This window comes from Mycteria americana, chromosome 2 (assembly GCF_035582795.1).
Source record: "Mycteria americana isolate JAX WOST 10 ecotype Jacksonville Zoo and Gardens chromosome 2, USCA_MyAme_1.0, whole genome shotgun sequence".
NCBI classification, from domain to species: domain Eukaryota; kingdom Metazoa; phylum Chordata; class Aves; order Ciconiiformes; family Ciconiidae; genus Mycteria; species Mycteria americana.
In genome coordinates this window covers 48039324-48056514 of record NC_134366.1, presented here as the reverse complement: position 1 = coordinate 48056514, position 17191 = coordinate 48039324, and the positions used below count along the sequence as shown (strand labels likewise).

Genomic DNA, 17191 nt, shown 5'->3' with positions numbered 1-17191 from the left:
ATTCTCATCTTCTGAGCATGACAGCTCTCATGAGGGTCCCTCCCTGCATGCTGTCTACCACATCACTTCTTAAGGACAAAATGTTATAAAAGACAAAACCCAAAATTGTGACATACAATGATGGGAATTCTGCCACTGTCTTCAGTGCCTCTGTAGAGCAGAGACTGAAAGGTTGTGCCATTCCAGTTCCCACTTGAATCTAACCCAGCTGGGTTAGAGCTTTCAAAAATCTCCCAAGATTCCCCATCTGGTATGCTCACAGCTGATTCATCCCCACTGCATGTACCACTGTCATATACTTTTAAGTGTTTGTGTCAGGAACACATTCTGAAATGGACAAGTAGCTTAAACTAATCCTACAGTAACAAAATTGATAAAGTTGCTGTAAAATGAGAGTAATTTGAGTTTCATATTTTACTACCTTCTTAGGCTTCACTTATTTTAGTTATTAGTTATTTAGTTATCACCCTGGGAGATAAAACGAATGTCTGCACAGGGGGAACCAACCAAAAAACCAAACATACAAATAAAGCAAGCTTCTCTGTGCTTTCTGGTTTGTTTCCTCCCTGCTAAAGAATAAATGAGTGACAAAGTTCATCACTTTGGAATATTATTAAAAAGTCCTTGCCTGCTAGGTTGCTGCCAGGCATGTAAACAATCCCTTGAACAGTATTCTTTGCCTGTCCACACTAAACATGGGTGTGGAACATCATTGTAGCTACTGAACTCTATAACTTTGGATTGCTGTCTTACCTGTCCAGGAGTAATCTTTGAAGTCCCCGATGACCATGCTGAACAGACCATCCATCCTTCTCAGAGAAGGACGAAAAGTTATCTAGGGAGGAAGCTGAGGTTTTAATACCTTTTAAAAAGGGTTGGAGATTGAAGTGGATTTCATTTAAACTGTCCTAAATGAGGCACTTTAGTGAATGCTGCAGAGAGCGACTGGAGAGTGTCTCTGTGTCATACCCTCTGTATCATGTCAGTAGAACACAAGTATTGAGAGCCAACTGACCTGTTTTATATTTTTTTTGCATTGGCAATATCTTTCCTGTAGCTGTTCAAGGCAATAATGAAGTCTCCATGTGGGATATGGAAACTGGTGATCGACGCTTCACTTTGTGGGCCAGCAGTGCGCCTCCTCTTTCAGAACTGCAGGTCTGGTCTTTTTTTCTTTTCCTGTTTCTGTTCTGCAGCCAGGGCTAGAACAACTTCAGGCTCCATGCTGTGCGTCAGTACAGTTACCTGTCTCCGTGGCCTTGCCAGTTTGGCACCAGGAACTTGCCCTGGGATTTATTTTGGCACCATAATTGTTTTGCTGTCAAAATTAAATCCCCTTTGTAAACCAGCAGTGTAACCTGAATCTTCATTGGTATCTTCCACTATATGTGGAATGTACTGGTAACACTCACTTGCTATATCCAGTCATGTTCTTAGAAAACCCGTGAGCCAGTCAAGCCTGTAAAGATCATGGCAAAGCCAAAATTCATGGTGTAGCATCTTGTACTTACTTTTACTTGCTGTTTCTGGGATTGTGCATACTTCTGTAAGCATCTGCTCTTTTGCACATTCTTTCTGGAATATAATGCCACTACTACACTTAACTGCTCGTTTAAACATGAAGTGGCTCTTCTTCAAGGAGTTAACTGGGGAAGGAGCAGTCTCGGATATCTTTCTTAAAACACAAATACATACACAAAGATAACAGCGGCTGCTTCTATAAATGTTGTAAATGCAGATCTGGAATCTACCTAAACTTGAATTTGTACATGCTACCAAGATTGCAGGTTGAGTTCATTTTGGTCATGGACTTTGCACACAGGGAACTTGTGATTCAAGCTAGTTTTCTGTTACATGTCTGTCCCTTAATGCCTTCATAGTGTAAAAATTTGAGAATCCATGTGCTCTTCAGCATGATTCACCTGCCTGATTCCGTTAGAAACAATCTTTCTCATTTGCTATAATTGAGAATGTAATTTCCAAGATTCCAAAAAAGCATTATGCAGTGTTAAATCTGTTGCATTGCTCTGTGAAACATAAGGAATAAAAGGAAGCAATTTACCTTAATATATTAAGATATGACCTGTTAACAAAGTAACTTGGCATTTGTCAGAAACATTTGGGAATTGGATGAATGGATGAAAGTGGTAAAGACTGCATTCCCTTTGTGAAACATGGCAACAGCTATTGGTGATAATTTATTTTTATATATCCCTCTTCCCTACTAGCCTTCTCCTCACAGCATCCACGGAATATACTGTAGTCCAGCATCTGGTAATCCCATATTACTGACAGCAGGCTCAGACATGAAAATAAGGTAATAAAACCAACAACATTTTTGTTTGACACCTTCCCTTCCACCCCTGCTGGTGTACTAAATTTTGCCAAGCATTGCGTAAGTAAGCTCCAAGAAGTCAAAACAGTAATGCTGAAGATGTGTTCATTAGTAAGCATCAGTGAGGTGAGAAAATTGTTCTCAGCAAAAGTAGTGCAAAACTTGGTGCTTCTCTGAAACACAACTTGTACTCTTCTGTAAAGTTCTTGATAGGCCACGTGAAACAAAACAATAACTCGTGTCAGCTTGGTATGGATGTTGATTGCTCTGCATTGCTGTCTTTCACTAAAAGTGGAAAGCATATAGCATTTGTGCCCACTCATTTTCATCATAAGAGCAAGACAGCTTTTAAACAACTGTATTAAGATGATAAAATTTAACATCTCAACTTGATTTTGGTTTTTTGTGTTTTAGGTTTTGGGATCTAGCCTACCCTGAGAGATCATATGTTGTTGCTGGAAGTTCTAACTGCCCATCTGTTTCCTACTACAGGAAGATAATTGAGGGCACGGAGGTGGTTCAGGTATTTTGCTTTGTTTGATAGACACCTATTCTGCTTGCCTTTTGGATGGCACCATGGATTACATTAATTGCATGATGGATTTAATTATAACTATCTCACTTTTATCTTTTATGGATGGTGTCAGCATTGCATTTTCAGGCAGTTAGGAAGAAGTTATTTTAAAAGAAAAAAAGCAGTTGTTTTTGACAGAATTAGACTTACCAAATAATACTTACATGCAGAAGCCAGTCACGTTTCTTTTGGGATATTGAAATCTACTGTCTTAACACTTTTGGTTTTGATCAGTCTTTGGAATATCTTTTGTGTAGGATCTTAGCAAGGTGTTGTGAGATGTACTGGAACCAAAATAATATGGTAGCAGAATGCTGCAGTTCTTATTACATCCTTCAGAGTGACTTTTGGAGCAGGCAGTGTTGCTAGTTGTTGAATAGCATGCTCTTTTGTTTCTGTGCAATTGAATGAATTATGCTTCAAAGGTGACACCCTTCAAAGCTCCACACCTTCCACCCCCCCCACCCCCCCCGACTATCAAATCTTAGTAGTTAGTGTCACTGAAATAAATATGAGAAAAAAAAAAATTCTTTCCCCAATTGGAGACCTGTAATGTCATTTCAGATTAAGACTTAGGTTTTGTGTGATGAAAAGAAATGAACCAAGGAGTAATCCTAAGAAAACCATCAGAGGGTGGGAGATTTTGGGGTTTGTCTTTGTTTGTTTAAGAGGTTTTTTGATCTTTTTACAACCCAATATGTATGATAATTCTCCTTTGCAAATTATTACCTTTCTGTAAAATTTCTCACTTTGTTTTTGTACAGGAAATTCAAAACAAGCAAAAACTGGGTCCCACTGATGAGACCCCTCGGAAGGGTCCAGAGTCTCTCCCCGTCGGACATCATGATATTATCACAGATATTGCAACTTTCCAGACCACACAAGGTTTTATAGTAACTGCATCAAGGGATGGAATCGTTAAAGTGTGGAAATAAAAGTTGTACTAATATATAGTATGTAAATATTTGTAATAAAGAGTGTTATAATGAAGTTTTCAAGTACTGTTTCCAGATCATGGAATAGAATGGACTTTAAAGACTATAAAGGTGATGATAAAATTGGTTATCTGTATCCTACTGCCCTGTTAGCACTTCTTAATCACTTCTTTTATTAAAGATGTTTGGTATCTATAGCATTTCCTTGAAATACCAAGCAGTCTATGAAGAAATTGTTTAGCCTGGTTTTGACTATGTTGTTCTTCAAGGATATTTCAGAAAATGATTTAAAGACGTCCCACATTACACATTCTAAATGTGCAAAAAGCAAAGAGCTGGTACAAGTACTTCAGTGTCTGACGGCTCCTACGTTAAATTTGAGAAATGAATTAAGAACCAGTGCACTAATGTCCCTGTACATTCTAATAACTATAATAAAGTCCACTTGAGCTTCCCTGCTTGGTACTTGGGTCTCTTTATATCTGTTGTTCCTCTGCAGTGATTCTGTAGTTTCAGCTGCCAGGGCCATTGGGCTGTTAATTGTAGTTTGAGATCAGCTTAACCTTCTGTCAGATCCTCAATTGTACTTTGTGCCTTGCATCCAGCTTGCCCTTGACTTGAGTCTAATGCTAAGCCCTGCTGTCCTGGGAACCTAGAACAGCACCACCAGGATGGTGTTCTCTGTCATGCAGTATGGGTAAGAGCCAAAACACCAGCTTTCAGCAGGAAGCATTTTTTTTTTGTCATGCAGTGTTCATGCGAGAGGCAATTCTGGAGGTCAGATAGGGGCAGTAAACTTTCTCACCACTCTTCCACTGTCTGATCCAGATTTTCAGATTTCCAAATCCTTTTCAGTCTCCCTGTCTTAAGCTTTATCCTATGAGGTAACTCATTCTTTACCTGCATTTCCAGGTTCTGCTTTACAGGGACAGAAGGTTATTTACCCCTCAAACAGGTGATTCAACCCCTCTCCATGGATGGACTCAGAATGTCACTGACAACAAACAGCACTAATTTGACATACATTTTTTGAGCGTGGCTGGAAAAAAATGGAAGCCTACTGCTCTGTAGAATGTTTACTGGAAGCAGGGAGTGCTCTGAACTTGTGAATGGGGTTCTCTGAAAAGACAATGCAAGAAATATGTGACTTGTTTAAAAAGAGCTTCAGAATTCACTGGAAGAAGCAGCTTGACTGAGGATGACTGCTTTTAGAGACTCTACCTGCTTTTCATTAGAGACTGCATTACTTGGATAATTTAGTGCAGCAGGTAGAAGTTGCTGTAAGTTTCACTTCCTCTTTTGAATGTGTTAGCCCAAGAACAGTATGACATTTCTATGCAGACCTCATGATTTCTGCTCTCTGTTGTGCTACACAGAGTTGTTTTCTTCTTTGGTTGTATAGAGAAGCTGGTACTGCATATGAGATTAAATATTTTGCCTCTTTATGTTGTATGAACTCAGGGAATAAGGTAGGTTTTCTCAGTCCACTTGTATTGCAGAGTAGCAAGGAAAAGCGTGGTAAGTCAAGTTTGTACTACTCTTGTATCCATTTGGCACGCAGTTCTAAACAGTTCTTACACACCTGAAAGGAATCACCACTTCAGCTGCATTGGTTGGGTAATGGTTTTGCTCTTTGACAAAATAGTTTGATGAAAGAAGTAGAACAGGTTTTATTTTTACGTATTGTAATGCATTGCCACCATATGAAGCTTATAAGATATTTTAAGTAGTATCAGACAGGCCTGTTTTGTATGGTGTCTATGGTATAAAAAGAATTTCCATTATAATCTTGCCTCTACAATATTAAAATATTTTCTAGTGATCATTAAAAAGTTATGAACTGGGGCAAGTAATGAAGCTTCATAACCAGTAAACTGTATGTCTAAGTGTGGCTTTTGCCTGTATATAGTAAAGTGGAATGAAAAAATCATTATGTCCATTCTTATAAGAAATCTTGTCGGACTTCAGTGGCACCGCTTGTAGGGAAACGAGCTTTGGCTGAGCCTTTAGAAATGTCAGTGTTGTCAGGCAGCACAATGGTTACAGTTTCAGTAGTTCCTCTTTCTGAGATGCTATAACATGTCTTTTGTAGCCTTTTGATTCTTCCTTTTTACTTTTATTTTGTTTAAGAGATAGCAGTCTGTTAATAATATCTAGTCAAATATGAAGGGTTTTTTTATATCTTCAGTGAACGTAGACGTTGTTGATGTGAATACCTGCTGTTAGGCATGCTCTGCCATCGTGAGCTAGCCTGTTGGCTCCAGTAAAACGCTTTGTAACATTATAGCCAGTTGCAAATATTTGGAAAACTAGGTCAGTGCACTTAAAGCCTGTGTCTTCTGAAGGTGATAGTTTTTATCCCTAGTGATTTTGTGGTAATCTTTCAACACTTTCTGTGTAGAGCACAAATATACATAAGGGAAGAAATTCTGTCTCTCAGAAAGCACAGTGAAGAAACTTTTGGTCACTTCATCAACTGTGCAATGAAATGAGAAAGGAATTTTTATTATTTCCTATCTGTTTGCAGTATCTTGTCTTGTTCAGTTCAGCAAACTGTTATATAGAAACATTTTCCTCTTTCCTTTTTTTTGTATGTTTACCAAAATATATTGCATAATTTTTAACCACTTGAACTCAGAGTCTTTGTCTTACTAGAGAGGGGAGGGTGTGTATAAAAATTCACTAAGCTATTTCAATAAAAGACTGCGTACAAAAATGCAACTAAATAGAAGCCCCATAGCGGCTCCCAAGGGGGGTTATGTAGAACAAAACTCCCATGATGTCTTAAGACTATCAAACTATATTTCAAGAACAAAAACTCATACATGTTTGATACCGTAAATTACCAACCCCTTTCCTCATCCACTGAAGTCAAAAGAGCTGACTTATGGCTACATCTGGATGTTTATATTTAAAAACAAAACTTAGTAGTATTCACTGTTACACCAAACAGAGAAGAAGAAAAGGAAAGCTCACACCCATAGTACTTCTCTTTTGCTGAATGTGCAAACAGTGTGCCACCTTAAGCCATTACTTCATCCACCATGAGTCACTTTGCTGAATTTCCAATCAACCTTAACAGAAAAGAGAAAACACACAGTTGCGGGACAATTCATAAAGAAGATTCAAATGCCTGCAAAACATCTTTCTCGTAGCAGAAAGTTGTGTCTCTGGCCAGAGGAAACTCAAGGTTTTTCAACAGTGTGGGAAAGTGTCAATTATGCAGAGGTGGTTTGGGAACTGTGGTAGTGTTACCCAAGTTAAAGGCATCTCTTTTTCTCTCCCTCACCAAGTCAGGTCTCTTCCCCCTCCTCTTCCTCTCCCTTAAGGTTGTGCCCTGGTGGAACCTCCTCTCCAGCCCACCTCCATTCCTGCCTCTCCTCCCTTCTCCCCAGCACTAGCAAGGGTCTTGCAGCTCCTGGGATGCTGGCGGGGAGGAGAGGAGAGGGGAAGGAAGAAGGCTTGCTGATGTTGTGGAGACAGAGAAGGAAAGGAGAGGAGCATGGCTTTCTATGCCTGCTGCCAAAGAGAGGGTTTGAAGATGCCATCAGCTGCTGCTGGGAGAGGTGGCCTCGACAGGGTTAAAAGCTGCTCCAAACGCCCTGACCCCCTTCTTGGCAGTGGCTAAACCAGGGACAAGTCAGCAGTTGATGCTAACACAGTGGAGCCTGTTTCCTCTGCCACGGGCAATGGGGCTGCTTGGCACACGACAGCGATTTCCTTCCACAAGCAACTGCCCACTTTGCCCACAGTCTTAATGGGGCTTTATGTTTCCTGTTCCATTTTCTACCACCCAAAGTAAACGCAGCTCACCATAAAGGGCCCCAGTGTAAAAGGAACAACGCCAATATGAAAGGTACGTGTGTACGCACCCGAGTGCACAGATGCTAGTGCACATGCACGTGAGCACCCACATGCTTGCCTGCAGCATCAAATTTTCCTTGGAAGCAAGCAGTCTGCTGCACCGTCTCCACTCTGCCTGCCTATGTCAAATAAAAAGATGAATATCTGGGCTCACGAAAGCCTTGGCTCTGTTGGCTAGAGGTCAGTTCGCTGGAGGCTGTGGGTGCTGTGCATCTCATTAAGATTTTCTTGCAAGAGCCTGTCAAGAAAGCAGAACAAAGAAATCAAGTTTACCATCAAATTTTTCATCAGAATTTGAACTCACTTTCAAAGGTTTTGATTTTCTACTGTTCATAACATTGATACACCTAAGCTTGAGCAATAACGGGGGGGTGTTCTCCACTATTTGTTATTACATTGCCCATATTGCTCTCTTTCTCAAAGTTATCTTCCTGATAGATTTAAAAGCATCTTTTTTATCTGCATACACAGCATTCCTAACACAAATTATTTACACCCACAGGAAGCAATGGTTAGCAGAGCTGCCGTTAAATTTTCAGTATGTGCCTAAAGATTAAAACTTTTTTTTTTTAAATAAAAAAAAGTCTTTCTTTTCAAATGCCATGCATTTGCTGGCCATAGTAGAGAGCCAAGGTGTTGCTCCAGTTACACTATGTTATTCCTCTGAACCTGTTCTATCAAGAATCTGCTGAGCAGTTAAAGGTTAGAGAAAAGAGTCTGCCTCCCATTTATACATCCTTCACAACTCTTTGCAGCTCATGCCATGAGAAGCCTTCGCTGGGATATTTTTATGGACACATTACAGGGTCAGCAGTTTCTGTTCATTAATTAAAACCAAATACAAAACCAAAATACGAACACATACCCCAGGAAAAGGGCAATGGAAAAAAAAAATTACGCTTTTAACTGGATTTCACTGGATTCTTCAGCAGATAGGACAATGATGGCCTTGCAGTTTCTCTGACTTGTAGCTTTTGGGAAAATATTTTTAATTGTCCATTTTATGGCAAAGCCAACAGCAGCCTCTCCATTCAGCTGTTGAGGGGATTCTGTAACACGGACTCATTAATTCTTTAGCATTGTAGCTTACAAGATGAAATTTCTAATTCCACTTGGTTTCTCTTTGCTCCTGGAAGACCATGATGGCTCACCGTAGCTACTTTATCTCCACTATGCTGACGGGAGATTGCCAAAGCATCAAGTGTCTTGTTCAGGAGGTTTCTAACTTCTTGGAGTTCATTGCTGATAATTTTCCACGAACTACCCAAGATGATAGCAGCATTCACATATTCCTGGGGAGGAAAACACCTGTGATGTTTATAAGGATAGAGATCCGGGTTGCACTTATCTCTAAAAGAACATAAATTAATTAGCACTTCTCTGTATTAAAAAAGTTAAGTACATTAAAATAAAACAATGAAGAATATGATCTGGCACATGCATAGTTTCTGACAAGGTTTCATTACATGCAGATCCACCCCTGCAAACTAATCCTAGGGGATTACCTACATTCTGGGTTACGCCCCCCTTAACATTGACTGAGGGCCAGAAGCTACATCCACTGAATTTAATGCAGAAAACTCTCTCTGGGGTAGTGAACACTGGATGGGCAATTAAACAATAAGGCATTGCAATTAATAGAAGTACCACATGAAGCTGTAACAGCTACTCTTGTGGCAGCACAGAGGATCATTTCGGGAATAGCTCAGAATCTACTGTAACAAAACACCTACTGCAATTTTGGAATCAGTTGTGTTCATGGGGTTGTTGCCTGGGAAATGGCATATTTAGTAGCATGAAGTAGCACTGAGGATTGAATAGGTCTCATCTTCCTTAACTTCAGCAACACAAAAGTTATGGGTCTAGGCTGAGAGTCTGTAGTTAATGGAGGGTTCTCGAGTTGGTGATAAATCTGTGCTGACTATAAATGGAGAGTTTACAAGTATATACGTCATGTTTAGACAGGTAGGAGAAGATAAGATCTACTCCTGATCTATGCTGAGCTCTCTTTTTGCTCCCCACAGAGGTCTTGTTTGAGATTTCTATTTGCAAAGGAAATGCTCAGCCAAAATCTCCACAAAAGTGAATGCTCTTTACAAAGTGATGGGGCCCATTAATTTGATGTCTCCTTGCATGGAAACCACATCAGCTTCACTAAAAGTTTAGCACATGCAGTGGTTGTGGAATGAGCCAGATGTGCCGAAATGAGTGGTCTGGTATGGTGGGTATCTTACATCTCTAAAATGATACTTGTTCTGTCAGTGCATTTCACACCTTTAGATAATCACTTCTGTGTAATCACATCACGCTGCTGACAATGAAGATAACTCTTTACCACATTTCCTTTAGGTGCAGATGCTGATAGGAAAATTCCCTGTGAATAAACTCATTTTGGCTTTCACAGCTAGGATTAAACTAGCACTGAAGTGAGTTGTAATGGACGAAGTTTTCAATAATCTATACTCAGGTGACTGAGAAATAATTAAGAAGTAATGGAAGTGATGATTAACAAGTAATTGAATGTCTGTAACTAAGTGAGCTACTAGAGCTACCACAGAAGACAGCAGCTTGAAATAATTCACTTTTTCTGGAGAATATCTACTATTCCTGCATGTCTTCGCAGGAAAACACTATGTGCAATATGCATTCTAATACAGTGTTCTGCTGAGGTTCAACCTTATTTGGTAATCTCTCTGAGTCATGTATTTGTTTTCCTATTGTATTACAGTTTTTTACCCAACAAATTCTGATCCAAAACCCACACACTATGCACCCATTTAATCTTTAGCTAAATCCCATGTTACACCAGTCACACCTAGGATGAATATGGTCCCCAAAGTTTATAAATGATATTTTAAAATAAGGCATTCTCACCAGATATTAGACAGCATTTCACAGGAGTTTACATTGATAGCAAAAATGGAAAAGAAAGCAGTAATGTGGAATTACTCCATGGGGGCAGAGTTCAAGGCTGAAAGCAAAACAAATGTAGGAAACGTCAGAAATACACTCACGCGGTGAGCAGCCATGAATCCCTGCGGCACTCAGCACAGCCAGCCATTCAAGGGACTAATCCGAGGTATGAGAGGTAGTCAGAGGACACAGGGGTTTACGCAACCCTGTAAGAATTGGCAGGAAGTTGTTAAAGGCATGGCTTGCTAAAAACCTTATAAACACTGTTGTTAACCCACTAACACACACCAGAATTGATTAGGTGTGGAGAGAGAGAGAGGAAGGCAGGCAAGCATGAAAGGAAGTAGGGGGAAATCCATGGGTTTTTTTGTTGTTGTTACAGTTAAAAGCTTTGTTATGGATTTATGCTGTCAACTAACCGTAAGGAGACAGCCAGATTCAGACTATTCTTTACCAGACTTGTTAGGCGTCTTGAGTTTTCTTAACTACTGATTTCCAGATTTAAGAGTTTAGATTCTTGTAATGCAATGAAACTAATTCTGAACAGAAACCTGCAGTCCTGCTTGTAATCTCTCCCTTCTCCCTTCCACATCGCTTTGTTAAACTGTCAAGCTGTCGTCTTCTACATCTTTCTTAGCCTGTGTAGGTCTTTTTATTGACTGCAAAAAAAAAAAAAAAAAAAAGTTAGCAAATTTGTTACCTCAGACACTTTCTTATTGCTGGGGATATCATTAAAAGCAAAAACAACAGGAAAAATATCCAATTCGCTCTACTTCAGGACTGCAGTGTTTAATAGAAGACATATTTGTGGTGGGATCTGGCTGAAATATGCAGCTCTTCCTTCTGTTAGGACTTCGGATAATTCACTTGAAAAAGTTTCTGGCAGCGACCTCAGTGCATTGCCAGTATTACATCCACTTGAGGATCTCTGATAGCTCAGATTTTTACAACCCCTGAGGTGTTTATTCTTGTTTCAGGACTCTGAGAAGCAGACCAGGTTGTGGACAGCCAAGGTGTAGGAGCCAACAGTGACCCTGGCTCCTGCAGAGAAGTAATTGTCTCTGATTTTGGAGACATCGACTGTTACAGTTATAATTTCTTTCATTCTTTCAAATATTTGAGGTGTAACTTCTGTGTGAAAGGCAAACACCAAGTCAGCTGGAGGCACAAGGCATGCTGGCATACCTGAAATGCAAGAACAGAGAGACAAATCACAAGGATTAATGCAAGCAGGCATTTTTCTCACGTTTAATACCATTTTGATCCACAGACCCAGAATAAACTGCAGTGAGGACTCCTCACATGGAAAATGATGCTGTGTGCTGGGCCACACTTCAGGAAGACAGTGGGGTCTTCTCTGCCATTGCCTAGGTTTACTTGTAGTCCTGAACTTTTAAAATCAGAACTGGCTTCTTTGAGCTCAGGAACGCCTTCAAAACAGGGTAAGGAAAAGACAACCTCGCTGCAGTGCTGTGCTGTAGGCAGGTGCAAAGGGGGAAGTCTGCAGCACTTCATTTCTGAGGGTTCAGGGAAGGACAATTTTCTGGAGACACAATAGCTTCTTAGACAGTAACATTATTCACTGCACAGAGCTGTGCTTATCAGCTTCTAACACCTGTACAGTTCCTAGCAAAGAAGCTTTCAAGGTGTACAGCTCGTTTACTTGCCCAAATCCATGTTAGTGTCTTCAATGACTGCAGCTACAGCATCCTCCAAGAAAGAACTGGGATAGCATTAATGACTGGCTAATTTAGTAGGAAAGGCAGGACAGTCAGAAGCAGGGAATAAGGCAGCTTAAGGAAATACAGGGAGATCAGGAATTGTAAAAGAAAAAAGGAAAGAGCTCATCCAGTGTGTCCCTTTGCCTGAAGCAGGATCAATATACCTACACTGTCCCTGAGAGGCATTTGTACAGTATATTCTTATGAGCCTGCTAGAAAAGGAAAGTCCACAGCCTCCCCAGCAAGCATTGATTTACTCTGCTCTTGATGACCCTTGCCACTTCCCTTTCATGTCTGACTTTCATGTCTGCTGTAAATTATGCAGATTTCTTCTTGCTTTGCACTTCACTTTTCTTCTTCAAGATACCCCTGAGAAGACTGTTACCGCGCCCGCTGCTGTTCCTTCCTATCTCCTTTACCTTTAGGCTAAGTGAACTCAAATTATTCAGCAATTCCTTATGTCACTTTTGTTGCTCTTCCCTGGGCTCAGTGCTGTCCGTCTACATTTTGCATGGTGTGTGGCACCTAACAAGCTGCCGCCGTGCTCCGGGTGCACAAAGCTCATTCGTTTCTGTGTCTAATGTAAAACAGTTTGGTCAATGCACTGCAGGGAGCAATCTGGGGCTTTCATCACATCGCGCTGTTGAGACAGATTTGCCTCCTGACTGCTGAAGCAACCAAATCCTTCTATATTGTTGCTGCTGCTATTCATCTTCCTTCACACAATTCCTCCCTGTTAAGAGTGGTGCCTTGTGTTCATCTCCTTTAAATGTTATTTTGTTAATGTCACGTCATTTCTTTAATTTATCAGAATAACTAAGTTTTGGTGCACCTTTGGAAGAGGGAACAGAGAGTCAGGTGATGATGGCAGGGAACTGGAAAAGGCTGAGAGGAAGACAGAGTCAGAGGGTGGAAGAAAACAAATCATTAATCTGTATTTCCCTAAGCATCCTGGATACAAAAGATGACAGAAGCAGACAAAGTATATATTTAAAAGACAATATCATTAACAGAGATAAAGCAAGGCCAACAGCTATATTAAAATTTACAGTAGCAATGAAGAAAGCTCATGGAGAGACCATGAAACAGGAAATAAAGGAAAGTTTCTAGCTCTTAGAGGAAATATTTATTAAATTAAAAAATGGTGAGATAACAGACACGGAATATAATGATTGATCCCCCCTAGACAACTGCTGCTATTGAGCTGTGCCTTCCACAGACTGGCTGTAGTGGGGCTGTCAGGAGCTGGTGAAACCCTGGTAGCAGTTTAGACAAAAGCGGGATTTAGCTAGTGGGATTTAGAATGTTTAGCTTTGCTTAAAACATGTTACAATGTGAATAAATAAACTCTAAGTGATCATAAGCGATACTCAGCTTTCCAGCAAGCTGACCAAAAAAGGGAAACAAAATGGTGTTACTCAATAACACTTGAGACAGCGGGAATTAAAACGGACTGCAAAAATGTTACGGAAGGATTTCATGATAGTGGATGACTGAATGATCCCATGTGAAATTAAATTCTTTGCAGGTAAAAGTGGTGCACATGGTAAACACAGCCCAGTCTTAACTTTGTGTTTATAATGAGCAGTCCTGAATGAGTTCTGAATAGCTTGGTCCTGTTCAGGGAAAAAAATGTTGGAGTTATAACAGTCCTATAAAAAACCATGAACTCAGTGCTCGGTATTGATCCACAAGTTAAAATGAATGTTAGGAATTCCCAGGGAAAGAATAGGTTAATACACCAGTGAACAAATCCATGGTGCCTTCTTACTGTGAATAATGTGTGCAGTACTTCCCGCTCATAATGAAAATATATATAATACAACTATAGGAGGCATAGAGAAAGTCTATTATGGGTAAAGAATGGTTTCCATATAAAGAATAATTAAATAGAGTAGGATTCTGCATCTGGAAAATAGAAGCCCAAAGAAAGAGATGACAGAGATCTGTCAATAAGCAATGACACAGGGAAAAATGAATAGGCAATAACTATTTGCTCACTCTCATAATGCGAGAACTAGAGAGTATCAAATAAAAGATGAGATAAACACGTACAAAAGAAACTACTTAATTTCTATTTCATATTTCATTATGCATGTAATACATACATGCTATTTCATAAAGCATGTAATTAAGCGATGAAGCTCATTGCTTTGGGCTTTTGTGAACACCAAAGGTTTGCCTGTTTCAAATAATACTTAAATTCAGAGCAAAAAAAGAGTCCATTAAGGATTATTAATCACAAAACTGCTATATACAAAAATGGCATGCTGAGAATTAAAGATGTGATTTTGCAATAATTCTAGCATGAATTTTCTGACAGGGATAGCCTGTGAACAAAATAATTTTATTTGTGTGCACAGGTTTCTGTACAACAGAAGAAAAAATTATATTCTTATTTAAACAGCTTCCTGAATGGAATTCAGTCTTCCATCAAAACAGAAGAGTTTCAATGTTAACAAGACTGTTATGAATTACCTGACTATTCTGAGATTTTAAAAATCCAGCCAGGATCACAAATCCCCCTGCCTTCCAACTTTAAACTCTCATGGGGGAATATATCCTGACCATAGAGAAAGCAAAGAGGTAGCTTTGCTCAGGTAATTTACTTCTTGTCAAAATTAGACCAGCTGCCATATGGCAGCCAGGTGTCACTGATTCTGGAAGAGAGGGAAAACCATTAGCACTGCAAGTAAAGTAACGCTGGCAACAGCTCTGAAGGCAGAAGCAAAGGGTCTGTTTCTACCTGTGGAAATCATGGTCCAGACTTTCTTCTCCACCAAGGAGGGGGAAAAGTAAAGTGTTGGAAGTCACTGGTTTTCATCCTCCACTGTGATGAGGTTGTGCTGTGCTGGCTGGAGTCTCCAAGAGAATCTTCTATTCCAGCTGACACCATTTTGGCACTCATACCCTAGATTGCAGGGTAGGGGTAATGACTGAAATGAAACCTGTTTTCTCACCTTATGATTTGCGTTGCCCATTGATTTCTTCAAAGAGTCAGCTTAAAGGGATATAATTACACATAAAACCATCAATCCAGTTAAATCCAGTTGGTGGCCGGTCACAAGCGGTGTTCCCCAGGGCTCTGTGTTGGGGCCAGTTCTGTTTAATATCTTTATCAATGATCTGGACAAAGGGATCGAGTGTACTCTCAGTAAGTTTGCAGCTGACACCAAGTCGTGCAGGAGTGTTGATCTGCTTGAGGGTAGGAAGGCTCTGCAGAGGGACCTGGACAGGCTGGATCGATGGGCCGAGGTCAATTGTATGAGGTTTAACAAGGCCAAGTGCAATGTCCTGCACTTGGGTCACAGCAATCCCATGCAATGCTACAGGCTTGGGGAAGAGTGGCTGGAAAGCTGCCTGGCAGAAAAGGACCTAGGGGTGTTGGTCAACAGCCAGCTGAGTATGAGCCAGCAGTGGGCCCAGGTGGCCAAGAAAGCCAACAGCATCCTGGCTTGTATCAGGAATAGAGTGGCCAGCAGGAGTAGGGAAGTGATCGTGCCCCTGTACTCAGCACTGGTGAGGCCACACCTCGAATGCTGTGTTCAGTTTTGGGCCCCTCACTACAAGAGAGACATTGAGGTGCTGGAGCGTGTCCAGAGAAGGGCAACGAAGCTGGTGAAGGGTCTGGAGCACGAGTCCTGTGAGGAGCGGCTGAGGGAACTGGGGTTGTTTAGCCTGGAGAAAAGGAGGCTGAGGGGAGACCTTATTGCTCTCTACAACTCCCTGAAAGGAGGTTGTAGAGAGGTGGGTGTCAGTCTCTTCTCCCAAGTAACTAGCGATAAGATGAGAAGAAATGGCCTCAAGTTGCACCAGGGGAGGTTTAGATTGGATATTAGGAAAAATTTCTTCACTGAAAGGGTGATTAAGCATTGGAACAGGCTTCCCAGGGAAGTGGTGGAGTCACCATCCCTGGAGGAGTTAAAAAAACATGTACATGTGGCACTTCAGGACACAGTTTAGTAGGCATGGAGTTATTGGGCTGATGGTTGGACTAAATGACCTTAGAGGTCTTTTCCAACCTTAATGATTCTACAATTCTAAAACATTAACTATGAACAAGGAATAAAACACCCACCCCTACAGCTCAGGGCTTCGAAGAAGCTACTAAGTATTTCAAGCACCTCCATTAAAAAGTAAGGAAAGAAAGAAAAAAAAAAAACACAAACCCCAAACCCACTCTGCTTTAAAAAACAGCTGTAACACCCCCGGGCCTTCCCCTATCCGCCCGGCTGCCCAGCTCACCTCTCCAGTGACTTACAAACGCGGGAGAGGCGGGCTGCAAAGCCACCGCCCTGCGCGCGCTCCCCCCTCAACTGCCACAGGCAGGCACGCGCCCCCTCCTCCCTACCGGCCCCTCCCCACCGCGCGTCGCGCGGCACGGACGCACGCGCGCCCACCTAACGCGAGAACCCCGCCCTCCCACGGCTGCCCGAGCATGCGCGATGCAACCCTCACGCCCGCCCGGCATGAGGCCATCCTCCCGCACCTTAAAAACACCCGAAACAACCCTCTGGGCGCATGCGCGTTGCGCCCCCGCGGCCCCGGGCGGGGCGCGGCCGGCCTCGGGTGCCGGGGCAGCCGCTGTCAGGGCAGGTGGGCGTGGCCAGGGGAGAATGCGGCTGGGATGGGGGCGGGGCGGCGGCCGTGGCGGGGTCAGGAAGGCGGGGGGAGCGGCCGGGCGGGCGCCGAGCCGGCGGCGGGGTGGGCTTGGAGGGGCGCCGGTGCCGGTGGCGGCAGCGGGAGGGAACCGGCCATGGATGCCACCACGCTGGAGCTGGACGCGGTGAAGTTCGCCCAGCTGGCGGTGCAGCGGGACCAGAGCGGGCGCTACCAGGAAGCGGTCTCC

At 41.9% G+C, this 17191-nt stretch overlaps 1 protein-coding gene across 1 annotated transcript in view; it reads left to right on the top strand.

Moving 5' to 3' along the window:
* PIK3R4 (phosphoinositide-3-kinase regulatory subunit 4) overlaps positions 1-4298 on the top strand; it is a 28704-nt gene extending 24406 nt beyond the window's left edge. The window contains exons 17-20 of the mRNA XM_075493267.1: positions 1058-1158; positions 2229-2317; positions 2750-2858; positions 3674-4298. Coding sequence (XP_075349382.1) covers positions 1058-1158; positions 2229-2317; positions 2750-2858; positions 3674-3844 — 470 coding nt within the window. The 3' untranslated portion in view covers positions 3845-4298. The remainder of the gene's footprint in view (positions 1-1057; positions 1159-2228; positions 2318-2749; positions 2859-3673) is intronic.
* Positions 4299-17191: the final 12893 nt, after the last annotated feature.